This window comes from Scardinius erythrophthalmus (assembly GCF_964197995.2).
Source record: "Scardinius erythrophthalmus genome assembly, chromosome: 16".
NCBI lineage: Eukaryota > Metazoa > Chordata > Actinopteri > Cypriniformes > Leuciscidae > Scardinius > Scardinius erythrophthalmus.
The window spans coordinates 25,504,787-25,520,833 of NC_138236.1; the positions used below are offsets into that span (position 1 = coordinate 25,504,787).

General features: G+C 36.4%; 2 protein-coding genes across 7 annotated transcripts in view; both read left to right on the top strand.

Moving 5' to 3' along the window:
* Positions 1–7,834, top strand: part of myh14 (myosin, heavy chain 14, non-muscle) — a 46,545-nt gene extending 38,711 nt beyond the window's left edge. For 5 of the 6 annotated variants that reach the window (XM_081389490.1, XM_081389493.1, XM_081389489.1 and 2 more), the window contains 3 exons: positions 1,198–1,370; positions 2,403–2,429; positions 3,684–7,834. In XM_081389490.1, coding sequence (XP_081245616.1) covers positions 1,198–1,370; positions 2,403–2,429; positions 3,684–3,873 — 390 coding nt within the window. In that variant the 3' untranslated portion in view covers positions 3,874–7,834. The remainder of the gene's footprint in view (positions 1–1,197; positions 1,371–2,402; positions 2,430–3,683) is intronic. The other variant, XM_081389491.1, reaches the window with a different exon arrangement.
* A 6,080-nt stretch (positions 7,835–13,914) lies between these two features.
* LOC308704072 (mpv17-like protein) lies at positions 13,915–15,937 on the top strand. Its single transcript, XM_081388146.1, has 5 exons — positions 13,915–13,991; positions 14,595–15,080; positions 15,223–15,293; positions 15,387–15,416; positions 15,614–15,937. The coding sequence occupies exons 2-5, from the start codon at positions 14,603–14,605 to the stop codon at positions 15,731–15,733; spliced, it is 699 nt and encodes a 232-aa protein (XP_081244272.1). The 5' UTR covers positions 13,915–13,991; positions 14,595–14,602; the 3' UTR covers positions 15,734–15,937.
* Positions 15,938–16,047: the final 110 nt, after the last annotated feature.

Below are 16,047 nucleotides of genomic sequence, written 5' to 3' on the forward strand. Positions count from 1 at the left end.
AAGGAGTTCTACTTTTAACCAAATCAATCAACTTGAGATAAATCACATTAAAAGGATAGTTCACTTTGAAATTAAATTTTGGTATGTTTTAGCTTACCTCAAGGGCATCCAAGATGTAGGTGTCTTTTTTTCCGCAGTAGTTTCAATTTTGATATTTTTAGGTCAAACCGTTCTTGTCTGTCAGTCATTTAATGATGGTCTATGGTCACTGTCTCAAAGAGCAAATTAAAAAAATTCCCCATCGTCCAAATTAAACAATTCCCCATCGTAAGTACACATTGATGGCCTAAGACATGAAACGAGCGGTTTGTGTGAGAAAACGAACAGTATTTATATCGTTTTTAGCTCTTATACACAGCCATGTCCAAGTGATCTGAGGGCGTGCGCGCATCCTGGTGTGTGACGTGTACGCAGACTGGTGCATAGATATATACACTAGATGCCGCCTTAAAGACATTTGTTCCAATGAACTGCCGTAGACAAGGCGACATCTAGTGTATATTTCTATGCACCAGTCTGCGCACACGTCACACACCAGGATGCGCGCACGCCCTCAGATCACTTGGACGTGGCTGTGTATATGAGGTGAAAACGATATAAATACTGCTCGTTTCGTGTCTTAGGCCATCAATGTGTACTTACGATGGGGAATTGTTTAATTTGGACGATGGGGAATTGTTAAATTTGGACTCTGTGCATGCTCTTTGAGACAGTGACCATAGACCTGCATTAAATGACTGACAGACAAGAACGGTTTGACCTAAAAATATCAAAATTGAAACTACTGCGGAAAAAAAGACACCTACATCTTGGATGCCCTTGAGGTAAGCTAAAACATATCAAAATTTAATTTCAAAGTGAACTATCCCTTTAAAACAGTCAATTCAAATTGCCAAATGATTAGGAAATTAACTCAACTTTAAAATTTGGGGGGAATGAGGCAAAGTTAAAATAGTGTGTACTCGTAGCTTGAGGGAATGAATCCCAAAAAGCACTACTAATCATTGATTCAGTCTGGGTTTTTTTTTTCTTTTAAATGCCATATTACATAACATATGTAGCTTCTGTTACCTAACCAGCCTTTGTTAACCTACACAAACTCCTATCAGGATTTGCAGGATTCGCTTCAGGGTTGTGGGTCGTTCAGTACAACTGCAATTCTACAATGATAAAATCTCTCTCTCTTTCTCTTTGTAGTTGGATAAGTCTATGGGGCGTCTCCGTCAGCTGAAGAGGCAGTTAGAAGAGGTGGAGGAAGAGAACTCTCGCTCCAACGCTCAGCGCAGGAAACTACAGCGAGAGATGGAGGAAATGAGCGACGGCATGCAGAGCATGAACCGCGAGCTCAACACTCTCCGATCCCAACTCAGGTAAGGATTATGATGGTGTGTTGTGAAGTTTGCCATTCTGTGTGTAAAATTCAAAGAGAGTAAAATGAAAAAGCAACAAGCAAGTTGGTAACACTTTAGTTTAGGGTCCAATTATCACTATTAACTAGTTGCTTATTAGCAAGGATATTACTAGGATATTGGCTGTTTATTAGTACTTAGAAAGCACATATTAATGCCTTATTCTGCATACTAACTATTAATAAGGAGTAATTAGGAGTTTAAGGCAAAAATCATAGTTAATAATTAATAATTAGTTAATAGTGAAATTTGGACCCTAAACTATTGTGTGACCATGTTTTTTTTATTTAACCAACAAAAAAAAGGCTCAGATTGGGTAGAAATAACTCCTTAAAGGGTTAGTTCACCCAAAAATGTAAACTCTGTCATCATTTACTCACCCTTATGTTGTTACAAATCCATAAGACTTTTTCAGAACACAAATGAAGATATTTTTAATGATCTGTCCCTCCGTTGAAAGTCTATTCACCCAAAACTCTGATGCTTCAAAACGTTCATAAAGAGATTGTAAAACTAATCCATATGAATTGAGCGGTTTAATCCAAGTCTTCAGAAGAGACACAACCGATTTATATGATGAACAAACTTAATGTATGCTTTCATTCACATATAAACATTAATCAACGAACATGCATAAAGCACTCAAATTTTAGTAAACTATCTTGTGGGTTTGAAACGACATAAGAGTGAGTAATTGGGTGAACTAACCCTTTAAGGTGACAACATGCATATATCCACCTTTTACAGTCTATATCAAATATCTTCTCATTGGCTGTGACTACATCGCACAGTTTAGTGTTCTGTGTGAATGGAAAAATTGCTTGTTGCTGGAAACGTGTCACAATGCCTCTGGTCAGAACAGTGAAAGTTTCAGTCTTTTAGGTGTTAATACATATCCATTTTTTGTTGTACTGTGTGTGCATGTTTCATTGACTCATCTAATGTGTCTTGTGTCCATCCATATTTGTGTGTTTGTCTCCTACACCAACTCAGCATCACAGAACGTCAGAAGTCCGAACAGTAGGTTTTCATACTAAAGTGTCAGACTGTGTGTTTTGTGTTCCTCTCTGAGCATTTCCTGTCTCCTCTTGATTCTGGTGGTGTGTGCCCTGTTGAGATTAGAGACAGCCCTTTATAACTGATTTATTCTGAAGCATATAAAGATGGTGTAGTATACATTGGATTGTGGGTCACTTCCTGTTTATAAATGGTGATGAATCACAGATTCTCTGTTCCACTAATCATTTCAGTTTCCTCTTTTTTCCCCCTCTTTCTTTCTTCCAGTTCATAAACAGTGACCCCAAAAAGTATTTGAACACTTAAGTCACAGTTCAAAATGTATGAATGTCTTTGAATTAGGCGACAAAATACCAAAACAACGCTCTTTGTTTTGAGTTATTGTTTTGTTTTTGTTTTGAGTTTTGTTTTTGTTTTGAGTTTTTGTTTTGTTTTGAGTTTTGTTTTTTTTTGTTTTTGTTTTGAGTTATTGTTTTGTTTTGTTTTGAGTTTGTTTTTTGTTTTTGTTTTGAGTTATTGTTTTGTTTTGTTTTGAGTTCTTGTTTTGTTTTGAGTTTTGTTTTTTGTTTTGAGTTATTGTTTTGTTTTGAGTTTTTGTTTTGAGTTTATGTTTTGTTTTGAGTTTTTGTATTGTGGTTTTGTTTATAGAACAAAACATTAAAAGCAAAACGTTTGACAAAAAAGTGATTACACTGTAAAAAAAAAAAAAGAAGAAAGAAATTCTGGTAACTATTTTGATCATTTTCACAATTTCATAGCCCCCAGAATATCTGAACATACAGTATATCAAAAGAAAGAACAGAGCCTCTGCTTTTAAACAATAATAATAAAAAAATATCCTAGCGTCATGCATTCTTTTTTTATCAACACTTGAATGTGGGTTCAAGTTTCATAAAAAAAGCTAGATTTAGAAATTTTGTACAATTTTGAAAATTTTGCAAAAAAAAAGCTGACGACGCTTTTTTTCAAAGACGACAACGTGCAAAAGCAATGCTTTTATCGCTTGTTTTTGCTCTTTTTTTTCTCTGAGTTTTGATCCAGAGATTCTGCACTCTTTTTAGCAGAATGAACTGCTATACTGCAAAAATGGCTAGAAAAGGTTATCATTTTTTGCAATAATTTTATTGCAATATGTAGTTTGTGTGACACAGTAAGTGTCTAAAAAAAGCCAAATATGTTTCGGGGACACTGTCTATGTATTTCACGTTTTGTGTATGAATTGCATGTGATTATTCTCCGTTTCTGTCTCTGTCTCAGGCGAGCTCCGCTCCCTATCTCCATGCGTGCTGGCCGGAGGGCTCTGGTGGATGACCTTTCTCAGGAGAACTCTGATTCTGAGGATCCAGGTGCTTCACCCACCCCGTCCAGCGGCCCGCCGGGTACCCCCACACCCTCAGACAACGCCCTGGGACCCCCTCCCCCCTACAGCCTTACAGACGCTGAATAAGAAGGGGGGGTGTGAAAGATAAACAGTTTTACTGGTTTAACTCGCATAGCTTTTGCAGTCGTACACATAACAGAACATCCATGCAGTCACACATAAACTTGAAAGTAGTTAATGTGATTTATTGATTTTAAATGAACAGATGAATTAGCATGCAAGATGGAGAAAGCCGGATGCAGTATTCTTATAGTACTGTTTAAACCAACCAAGCAGTGAGTAAGGACTGCAGTTTTAAAGTTGGGGAGAAAAAAAAAAGTAATTTCCCAACATTTCTTGAGAAATACAAGTACTGTATATCGGTGCAGTATATCGGGCTTGATGTGGCAAAATTATGATGGCCACCTCAGACTCTTTTAATCAATCAAAAGCCATGTGTATGGAAGAAATTTGCATGTTAATGGCAATCAAAGGCCATTTGGTATTGCACAGATGATCCACCATCAGGCTAAAATGCATCGTCTGTAGTCGCACAAGCCATCAAACCCTCAAAGCCCTGAGAACCTTTCTCTCGCTCACTCCTAAAATAATGTCATGTTTGAAGAAATTGAGAACTGAACAGGTACAAGGATATCTCTTTGGTATTTTAGAATATCTGTGTTTTAAACTTTAGAAGTGATAGCTCTTCTTCAGATAAATAGACAACTTTGCTTTTTGTTAAACATGATTTGGCAAAAGATGATGATTATGGAAGCCCATTTCCACCCCAGAGTAAAAGAAAAAAAAAGGTTTTGCTACTTTAAATGTCACAGTTGCGACTTTATTTCTCAAAATTGTGGCTTTACATTTCACAGTTGTAAGTTTGTTCCTTGCATTTGCGACTTTATAAATCACAATGTGACCTTATATCTCAAAATGTGACTTTATATATTGTAATTGCTTTCTCAATATTGTGACTTTACATCTCGCAATTGCGAGTTTTTTTGCTAATTGTGACTTTGCATCTCACAGTTGCAAGTTTGTTTCTCACAGTTGTGACTTTACAACTCACACTTTACATGTCAAAATGTGACTTTATATCTTGTAATTGTGACTTTATATCTCAGTGTGACTACATCTTGCGATTTTCTTCCTCAATATCGTGACTTTATGTCTCGCAGTTGTGAGTTTGTTTCTACTAACTGTGACTTTATAACTCACAATGCAGCGCAATATCTCGTAATTGCGACTTTGTATCTCAAAGTGTGAATATTTCTTATTTTAACTCTTTCCCCGCCAGTGTTTTTTATTTAAGTTGGCAGCCAACGCCAGCATTTTTGATAATTTTCACAAAACAAACTCATGTCCCCAAGAGTATTTTGTTATTATGAATATCTGAACATAATGCAATATATCAAAAGAAAGGACAGAGCCTCTGCTATTTTATTCTAGCGTCATGCATTCTATTTTATCAACACTTGAATGTGGGTTCGTTTTGAACAAAAAGCTGAGAAAATCCTTTTTCTTCTTTTCAAAGACTACAACGCTTTGCTTTTATCGCTTGTTTCTTCTCCTTTTTCGCCTGTGTTTTGAATCCGGAGATTCTGTTATGAGATATCACCTCCTGGCTAACGTATAACAGTGTAAACACGGAAAGCCGGAAAATTCTGTCGATGGAGGGGAAAGAGTTCAACTTTGTCGCACAGTTACTTTTTTATTTTTTACTCTGAGGTAACAAGGAGCTTCCATAGATGACAATTTATGTGCACAAAGCTATGATTGTATTAAACTGACAGAAAAGTGAGAAAGATAATAATGCTGTTCTATTAAATGAATATGCTACAAAATTGAGCCATCCATGATAGCTTTTATATCTTAGCCATAACCTGACCATAAAAAAAGAATGGGGATACAGAAAATAAATAAAAAATACATGAAAGGACTTCTAACAAACAAAAAAAGCAGCCAAAGTTGATAGATTTCACTTCCATATAGATTTAGCAGTAAAAGTTATTAGATATTTGAAATATACACACTCAAACTTTAGTTATCAGTTCAACTCCCTGTTAAGTTCAGGGTATCTGTGCTGCAGATCGTTCCCTCTTAGAAACTGTGTGTAGATAGTTAGGTCGCTCTAAAGGGATGCTTTTGTGGGTAGTGACATAGATAGGTAGTTAGGATTTCTTAATTTATGTCTTAAAACATCGGCTACTGACTTGTTGTAATTTTTATTAATTAAGAGAATTCCAGTATGCAGTCTATTTATTTTGTTTTGTATTTTTTTCCGCTGCACATAGACATGACATGGTTATATAGTTTGCAATTTAAGTGAAAACAAGGCAAAATGAAAGATCTTAAAGATCTGAAAGAGGGTAAGGTTGGGTTTACACTATTTTATCAGTCAGTAGCACTGGACAGAATAAAAAAAAATACATTTTCACCATATAAGTTGCATTGGGCCTAAAAGAATTTAACACACCAAACACAAACACATGCGTTTGAGACCATTTTGACAAGAGTGAGAAGTCTGTTATCAGGATTTCTGAGAGTTATGGAATGAACCTGGAAGACATGAACATATGACATCTTGCCTGTTTTTCCCAGGGGTCAAAGGCTGCTAGTTGCTCCTTAATTATATCATTATATCAATGTAACTTTTTTTTTATCAAAAGGACATATTGTATTTTGTTTGATTGTTTGATCTTTTTTGAATGTGGTAAGTATTTATGGATCAAAGTGTTTATGTTGAACACAATCTGAGGCATATGGATGACAAAAGGGACATTATTCTAGCTGTATGCATGTCAACAGTGCCTGTAGTATCTGCGGAATATACTAAATGGATTCCATTGAAAATCAGTGAAATAATAAGAACGAGGTCTGGAATTTGATAAATAAATTGCAATATTAGGTCTCGCTGAACAATAATCTGACTCAGACATCCTTCTCACGGGTGCTTTTTTCATACAGGCAGCGATGTGATACATTTTAGAATACAATTGCTTATTGGTTGTTTTCATTTAATTGATGAATCCTTTGGCATGTCAAATGAAGGTTTTCTTAACCTTCACTGTATTTATGTCTCTAATATTTTCATTATTAGATATTGTATGGTGATGAGCAAATTCAAAAAAGAATTGTTGTTTTAACTTAAAGTAAGTGTGTGTTCTGCCTTAAGTTAAGTTTAGTCAACTCAAATATCCAAGTTGTCACAAGTTGACTAAACTTAAAATTTTAAGGCAGCACAAAAACGTACTTTTTGAGTTGAAACAATATTTTTTTTACAGTATTGATACACAGGCTTACACTTGCTAGTTTTTCAAGTGATTCAATTTAGCAGTATTAAACTGAATAATAATTGTTTGTCACCAAGAAGTATTAGAACATATTTAAGATCTGTTCAGCCTGTGAAATTACAAGGTTCTTTGAGTCGCTGATGCACTGATGGGGTTATTACACTGTTATTACCACAGTTATTACTACTTGCCACTGTATCTGTCCTATGAATCGGAAAGCAGGGTTTTCATATCAGATTACACTGTATGTAAAATGTCTGTAATAGATCACATTTTGATACTTTATTTGTTTTATTTGCCCCAATAATGTTTAAATTTTAGTGTATTTTTAATTGCCGATCTCTAGAATCAAGCTGGAATTGTATGCAGTTGTAAAATGTTGACTAAAAGGGAGGAAACCATGCTGTTAAAGACAAAATGATAGAATCACACACGCAAGCCAAAAGACTCAAGCCTTGTACAACAGATTGTTTTTATTCTATACTTATTTGTCCATGTTAAAACGCATTCGTAAATTATATCTGCCTATAATGTCTCTGACTGTTTGCCTTTCAAGCAACTCAACATTGCTGCTAAAATGTGTTTTGTCACTGATAAATGTACAAAGTCATTTTGATCGATTTGTGCATTTATCGGATAGATTTGCAGAGCTGCAAACTCAAAAATTCAATTAGGAGAGCATTTGAATAAATAAAAAAAACAGTCGTATTTCTCAAGTCCTATATTCTAGTTTAATAAATGAGTCTTGGTATACTCAACTCGTGCTTTATATAATGCAGCTTTAATCCAGTGTGAGATGAGTGGAAAATAGCTGAGAATATGTATGAAAAGGTATTAACACTCCAGGGGAGATACGTGTGTGAATCTGAGGTGTTTCTGAAAAGGACTGTGTGCTTTTTTGCATCTGTGGAACTTGAATTTTTAACCATGTAATTTATTTGATCTTTTGCTTTATTTTGCTATAATGATAAAATGAGACCGGGGTGAATTTTAATATACCATTGGTTTTGAAATCAGTGTGGTTTATTTTCACACGAACACGCTATCAGCGATTCACCATAAGCACAGTAAATGTGGAGGACCACTTAAAAATACAATGAAAAAATCAATTCTCAGTTTATTAACCAAAATTATAAATGGATAAATCATAGTTGAATTTGATAATTGTTTTGCAGTATGCTAAGTTTAAAATTATTTTTTAACAATAAAATTATAAACCAATAAATCACTTTTCAAATTGATAAATAAATAGATATTTAAAATTGTATTTTACATGTTAAGGCATGCTTAATTATAACAATAAAATAATAAATTAATAAATCACTTCAAATAAATAAATAAACATATAGACAATAGGGGTCCTATTATGCCCTTTTACAAAGTCTTGATTTTTGAGGTGAACTAGAATATGTTTTCATGCTTGATTGTTAAAAAAAATGCATTATTTTTCACATATTTTACATTATTACAGCACCTCTCTTCCCACTGGCTTGAACACGCCGATTTCGATGAAGCCCCTCCTTCCGAAATATGAAATGTACTGTGATTGGTTAGCTGGCCCAGTGTGTTGTGATTGGCAGCGCTTAGCGTCTGTTTGGGAAATGTCCCGCCCCTCCATAACTGCAAGTTCTTCTCTAGTGTAAATATTGAGGATGGCGTCAATTTCGAACCAATTCAAGCCCGATTCAGACCCTGACAATTTTAACGGATTTCATGCATAGACTTTGCAAGCACAGATTTCACAAGGACGTTTCAGGGTGTGTTTTTTGTAATTATCTCATACATTATAAATACAATGTTATACACCATTTAATCGTGATATTTGTTGGAAAACTAAGGTAATACAAACAGTAATCGATCAGAAAACCATGGTTAATTTTCCTAAGGAGCGGTGAACCGTCTTACAAAAGCGAGAGCTTACAAAAGCAACAGAAAACAAACTGTTCTCCATAAAATGTGCAGCGTTTAAGTTTTAACCACTCTTAAGTTCATCAGCCTTAGGAAGGTCAAACAAATGAGTTTTGGAAATATAAAATGACATACTCTTACTACTCTTTGACATAGCGACAACACTATCTTCTCTAAACCAGGCCTCACACATTTTTTGCGTATTCCGTGGCCGTGGATTATTTAAATGAGGAACATTATGACTTCATAAGATCCGGAAAATTTTTATTGTAGTCCAAACGAGCCGTTTGTTGTAGTCCTTAAAAAGGGGATTCTGTTAAATAAAATATCTTCCTTTGGAGTGGACTTTACAAGCTTTGTAACCTTGCAGATCTTTTTTATGCTCAAACAGCAACATGGAAAAGCAAAATAGGACCCCTTAATAGGACAGTTTAATTCATGTTCATAATGTAAATGTATAACAATAAATGTACTTAACACTTTTTAAAATACATTTATAATTTAAAGAGTGGCACTCCTAGTCCTCTATATAAAATGTTACAATACTTATACAGTCTTTATTACAGAAAAATAGTTCACTAATTGAGAAATTCATTTCACAACACAGACAAGAACATTTCACAGAAATGATCATAAAATCATGAACGCAATTAAGGTGCGGGCAAAATATCAATAGCGTTTGTATCATTACATCTCTGAGTCACATTCAAACCAAGCAGTTTTCTGTTGTTCATTGACCAACCAGTCATGTGACCAACTTAAACATAAGCGAAATCTGCTTGGGGAACTTTTTCATCTCCACACGGAACTCCGGATCGCACAGATTCCTATTGAAAATTTTTAATTTTCAACTTAATTACTTAAATTAATATACACATTTCTTAACTACACTACTGTCCAGTGACGGACCTGTACTTTCCAAATGTGTTCACCTCGTCCTCTGCAACAATATTACTGAACAACCAATCATCATCTAGAGGCGGAGTTGGAATTGGAGTGGGGTGGATCTTATGTAATGTTGCAGGGAAAGATCTAGCCACACCCTCAAAGTTGTGACTACTCTGATTGCCTCTGAATTTGGAGTAAAAACACGACTCTCCTTTATGATTGCAAAAGCCTTCAAGGCAACACATTATGGGGCACAGGAGACCTGATCCAGTCTGGTTGAGATTCTCAACCTGCACAATATTTCTGATATCAGTGTCTTGCATCATAAGATACTGATCCGTTTCTGGACTTGAATAGTTCTTGTGTGAGCTTTTTAGAGGCTGTTGTTCCCAGATGTCATGGTCAATCCATTTGGATTGAGAGTCCTGCTGATTCTCAAGCACCGGGAACATGTGGTGGCTTGAAACAATACCATCCAAGGCAGACAAATCTGTATCTGAGTAACCATCCTCCTTTCCATTCATTCTTATGCAAGACTCAACCCTACCAAAATGGCCCTCTAGGATGTTATTGTGGTTCATAGAATAGTTTGTTTGATTGTGATGGAAACTACGTCTATGTGGCTCTTGATTGCAGAGAACGTCAAATTCAAATTCTTGACCGTTTTGGCTCAAACTGCTGGTTCCAACGCCAAAACCTGTTAGGTTCTCTACGTCTGAATCCAGAGAGCTTGGAAATGTGCTGGTTTCCAGTAAATCCTCTTCACTGTGAACCATCCACTCAGCCATTTTACACTTAGGATCAATGTTTTGGATCAGCAGATCTTCATGATTATCATAACAATCCAGTAATTCAAGGTCATCCATTATATCCATTTGAAGACTCTCAACGATTGTGCGATCTTGCGTTTGGACGCCGTACTCAGCATCAATGAGCATCTGAACCTCCAGATCGCATGAATCCAACGACAAAAGTGAAATCACAGGGGAAGTGGGTGACAGGTCTGACACTTCAACACCCGTGGGGAACAACTTCATGTCCGAGTGTTTGGTGAGACATGGTTTTGAATAGGTTCTTGTTCTTTCAATGCTTCCCAACCAGGAGGACACACTCTCCTCGAAGCTTTCTAAATCGGTAGATGGCGGTTGTCTTTCGAAGCTGTTGCCTTCCATTGTGTGTCCAGGTTTGTTTTTTATTGCAGCATTACAGTTTTTTTCAGTTCTCAGATTTGTGCCGGTACTGTTGAAGGACTTGCACTGTGAGAAACTTTTATCAGCCACATTGGCCTCCATAAGACTGTCCAATGTCCAGAGGTCACAGACATCTTCTTGTTGTTCAGGAAGACCTTCTGTTTTGTCAGCATTTATAAAAGTTTCAATAGCTGTAGAAAATAGAACAAGGAGTCATCAAACTGGTTCCAGACCAGTGATAATAAAAAGGAAGCTCTTTTACCTTTTTTTGAGGGTTTAGGTTGAGCGTTGAGGGTTGAGGGTTCTTTTGCAATGTGAGACAGACTGGGTGTTAGATGATCTGGGGGGTTTTCAGTCGAAAATAAAGCAGAAGCCAGCTTGTGGTTTGCTGCCTCTATTTCTGCAAATTTCCTGTGTAGAGGCGGGTGGAATATTAGTTATAATCATTGAATATATAATTAACAAAAATTCTGTTGCTTTGTATTTTATATTCATCATAGAGTCCTGAAAATTGTATTGTGGTTTCCACAAAAATATTAAACAGTGGTTTTCAATATAATTCCAAGAAATGTTTCTTGAAATCAGGTTATTAGAATTATTTCTGAAGGATTATGTGACACTGAAGACTAAAATGATGACTGCTAAAATTCAGGTGCCGATTCATGTGTGAAAATGATTCTTCTTTCTCCCTCCCAACCATTCTTTTCACAGTAATAACCTGACAGTTTGAGCCTGATGAATCTTGACATTGTGATCCTGGAATATGGCCGTGATATGTATTCATACATGGAATGTTTAAGCTTGACCCTCCATCAATTCGGGTTAGAAGAACTGCTGCCAAACATATAACATGCTAGAAACATAATAATCACTGCAATAATGATCCAACCGTTGACTCTTAAGCAAGTACATAAACATATGCATATAGGCTGTATATACTGTAACATACCTCTGTATCATGTTGTGTAGAAACCTACGATGATTGACTTGTCGTTTTGATGGCTTGTTTTTACGTGGTTTTTGCAAAGTCCTCATCATGTGACCAGCTGCTGAGGTCACGAAAGTAAAAAGATCCCGACCCCATGGCACTCCATGCTCCGGCCCTGGCTCAAAGGTCAAAATACTGGATGGACGCATAGCTTCGGGGAGAAAATGAGGAGAGAATATGAGAAAATATTGCCAATGAATGTTGATAGCTTAGGCTCAGAATGTTAACATTTTATAAAACTAAAGGAGCAGAACTATAACATTCAGTATAACATCAAATTAAGATTTAGATCTCTAAAAGCCTGATAATCAATCTCCATATGAAAGCACCACCTACCTTCTGTTACTCAGTAAGAGTCCACTTTGAAATGCGAAGCAGGGAACCAGAAGGCTTTGCACAGGTGATCCAGTCCTGCACCCTGACTGACCGAGAGACAGAGAGAGAGTGAATGAATGACCGAGGGGAGGGTGGCATTGATTCGGCGATGATGCCACAGTGAACGACTCTTTGTCTGCTTAGATAAAGGGTGGCAAGACCGCGCCATTAAAGAGGACAGAGAAGTGCAGCAGAATGAAAAGAAAAGCAATTACCAAGAAGTCAACTGGTTCATGCCGTGCGGTCTCCTTAAGCATTGTCAAAAACAGCGCTTGTTAAGTGTTAGCAAACGCAGCGCACCGGTTAAGCGCTTAACGGGCCTTTAATTGATCTCTTTAATCTCAGATCCTCATTAACACATTCTCCTGTCTGAGAGCTCTACTGGTTGCCACACACAAATTGCCTTCACATTTCAGCCCTCACACAAAATGTTGTTTTTACATATCTATGGGGACGTTCAACATAATGGAACGTGGTCCAGAGGACAGGGAATAGACATGATTCAAAGCAGGAACATATTCTATTGAACTAGGAATGCTTAATAAATGACTTAAAAGAAAATAAGATAGTCTACCATCTATATCCACATTAGAGCATTGTATTTGAAATTAATTCTTAAAGGGATAGTTCACTCAAAAATTTAAAAAAGAGAATTGTCATGTGCTCTCTATTGGATATTGTTAATAGACAAATTTAACTAGCGTCAGTGTGAAAAGTGTGTTTCGGCAGAATTTCTACATGGAATTTAAATATCTCTATTTAGCTTTAAATTATTTTTATTTAAGTTTTAATTTATTAATTTTAGTACTTCAACTTCTTATTTTATTCCTAATTTTATTTAAAAAAAATCAAGTTCAAGTTTTTCATTATGTTCTATTTTATTTCATGATAGTCTTATTTCATATAACAAATGCAGTTTGTGATATTTTTAGCGTCAGTTAACAACACTGAACCAGATGTTAACTTGCCAATGGCACGCACCTTGCTTGAATTTTTTGTGATATTCGTTGATTATATGAATTATTGGTCCATTATCATTCAGCACTATGGTAACATAAGCAGTGGGGTGTGTACAGGAGACTCTTCACTATATTTAGTGCGGCTTCTCACATGTCACTGCAGCGTATGTTCTCTGTTGGTTTTGAAGAACCTCTGCTTTCAGCCTGGTGTCAGAATGTTCTTCTCTCAAGTTTAACATCGGTGAGCTTCATATACTTCATGTTGTATCTGATTTCTGCATTTCATTATGTATGATTACAATGTGTTTTACTTTTAAGCAGAAGGATGTTTTACTGCACTGATTATTAAAAAAATGTCCCTTTCGTAATACATTCCCTCAAATGTTCCCTGGTTCTCACCACGTGTTCTTTTCTCACATTCTGGCATTGATAAACCTTATCATAAACACTCATTCTTGCTACTTTGAACTTTGTACCTCAAAACAAACTCTGATTGGTCTATGTTTGACCAATCAGCCAGCTTTGTTTACAAGAATCAGAGGGATACAACAGGGTGAACCTTGAGAGTTGTCATTCATTCTTAAAACAGGACAGCTACATGGTGAGTTACAAAAAAAACACATATTATTTCAACTTGTCATTTGTAACTATTAAAAAACTTATAAGTCAGCATGAAACAGAAGTTGCTATAGTCTTTTCTTCCCTATTTTGATCTGATTGGAACAGCATTGAACAAGAAAAAATGTAGGCTGGGACTTTTTTTATTTGTCCATCAGGAATGGTTCAAGTGGTGCTCACTGCAGTGCCAAATGACGTCCAGCTCTCCTTCTCTGGACATAATAGGCGGAGTTAAGATTAGCCATAGGGTTAGTGTGTGGGTGGGGGGTGTCTAGATCCACCCATTAAGTCCAATGAGGCGGAGCTGGATGTCAAGCTCCACCCATTGGCTCTGCAGTAAGTTGCTATTGCTGTGATGTCATGTGAGTGACAGGTTGTCCCGCCCTCACGCCAGTAAACACATCATGAGAGAAGAGAAGAGATGTTGCTACAAGTGGGAGGGGAAATGGGGGTGCAAAAAAAAAAAGAATTTTGATTTCATGGTGACTTTAAAAACTCGAATTAAAAGGATAAAATGACATTTATTGTAGATTGAGCCTATTCAGTTTAATGAAATCTTTGCTTTTATTATCCCTGTGTATCCCAGCGGTCATCATGAACAGAGCATGGGCTTTGTTCAAATCCCATCCATACATCCCTAATGTGCTGGGATACACAACCCTGTTTGCCACAGCGGACCTCATTCAGCAAAGCACGATGGGAAAAGCTCAGGACAAAGTGACAGAACACAAACCAGATAGAATGGGACAAGATCCATCTAAGATGTCCACTGAAGGAGTTACTGTGGCTGGAGAAGCAAAGACAGATGATCTGTTTAATACCAAAATAAGTGACCCAGAAGGCAATAAAACATCAGCTCCAGTCCATCATGTTCCACAGCTTCACGGCATCGACTGGGCCCAGACCGCTCGGGTGGCACTGGTTGGGTTCTGCTTCCATGCTAACTTCAATTACCATTGGCTACGAGGACTGGAGAGGATGTTTCCGGGGGGAGGGGCCAAAAGAGTGTCACTCAAAGTGTTTCTAGACCAGATGTTTGCAGCCCCTATGACAATAAGTGCTTTCTACATTGGTGAGAATCAGCAATGAATATACTCACAAAAAGGAATTTCCGCTCCCACTTATACTCAAACAAAATCAATACAAAAATATATTGGTGCACAAATGAATGAATGAATGAATGATAAACTAAAGTGTTTATTACACTTCTAAAGGGCTGAGCGCATTGGAGGGTGCAGAGGATCCCCTTGAAGACTGGAGAAATAAATTCTGGACCTCTTATAAGGTAAACATTAAAGAGCACAAGAGCGATTGAACATATTAAAGGTTCTGGATTATTTTGACACATTGATTTACTCTTTGTTTCTCTTTCTGGTAGACTGGAGTGGTGTACTGGTCAGCAATGCAGGTACTATATATATATATATATATATATATATATATATATATATATATATATACTGTATATAAATATATATATATGTATATATATATATATATATATATATATATATATATACATATATTTGTTCATTTGTTCATCTGTCAGATCTGTTTCTAAGATGTTTCTTCATTTGTTTGCTAATCATATTCTTCATGTCTCAGGCTGTGAACTTCTCCCTGATCCCGCCAGTGGCTCGGACAGTTTTTGTCGGAGGAGTCGCTCTCGGCTGGACTGTCTTTTTGTGTCATTTCAAGCAACAGAAGAGTGACTTCCTGAGCTGAGCTTTATTCCACAGCTGCTTGCCATTGAATATCCAAATATGCAACATATGCAACTACATATAAGAGATGCAATAAAGCTGGCTGACGTTTTTAACAACTGATATTTTAACAAATCATTTTCCTTGTCTCCTATAGGTAAAGTACAAATAAATGAATCTTTTAAAAGGTCAAATATGCTACATAATAAACACATTTTTTTTTGTTACCCCAATTTTTCCACTCATTCTTTTAAAATCTGCAATGAATCGGAAGTGGTGACAGATCTTTTCTTCCACAGTGAAATGAATTATCAAGAAAACGATAATGTAGGTGTG

Bases quoted from the DNA above. Each gene is read 5' to 3' on its own strand.
- LOC308704072 (XM_081388146.1), top strand. From the start codon at position 14,603: ATGAACAGAGCATGGGCTTTGTTCAAATCCCATCCATACATCCCTAAT. The intron at 15,294-15,386 runs GTAAACATTAAA...TCTTTCTGGTAG, and splicing joins AATTCTGGACCTCTTATAAG to ACTGGAGTGGTGTACTGGTC. The intron at 15,417-15,613 runs GTACTATATATA...TTCATGTCTCAG, and splicing joins TGTACTGGTCAGCAATGCAG to GCTGTGAACTTCTCCCTGAT.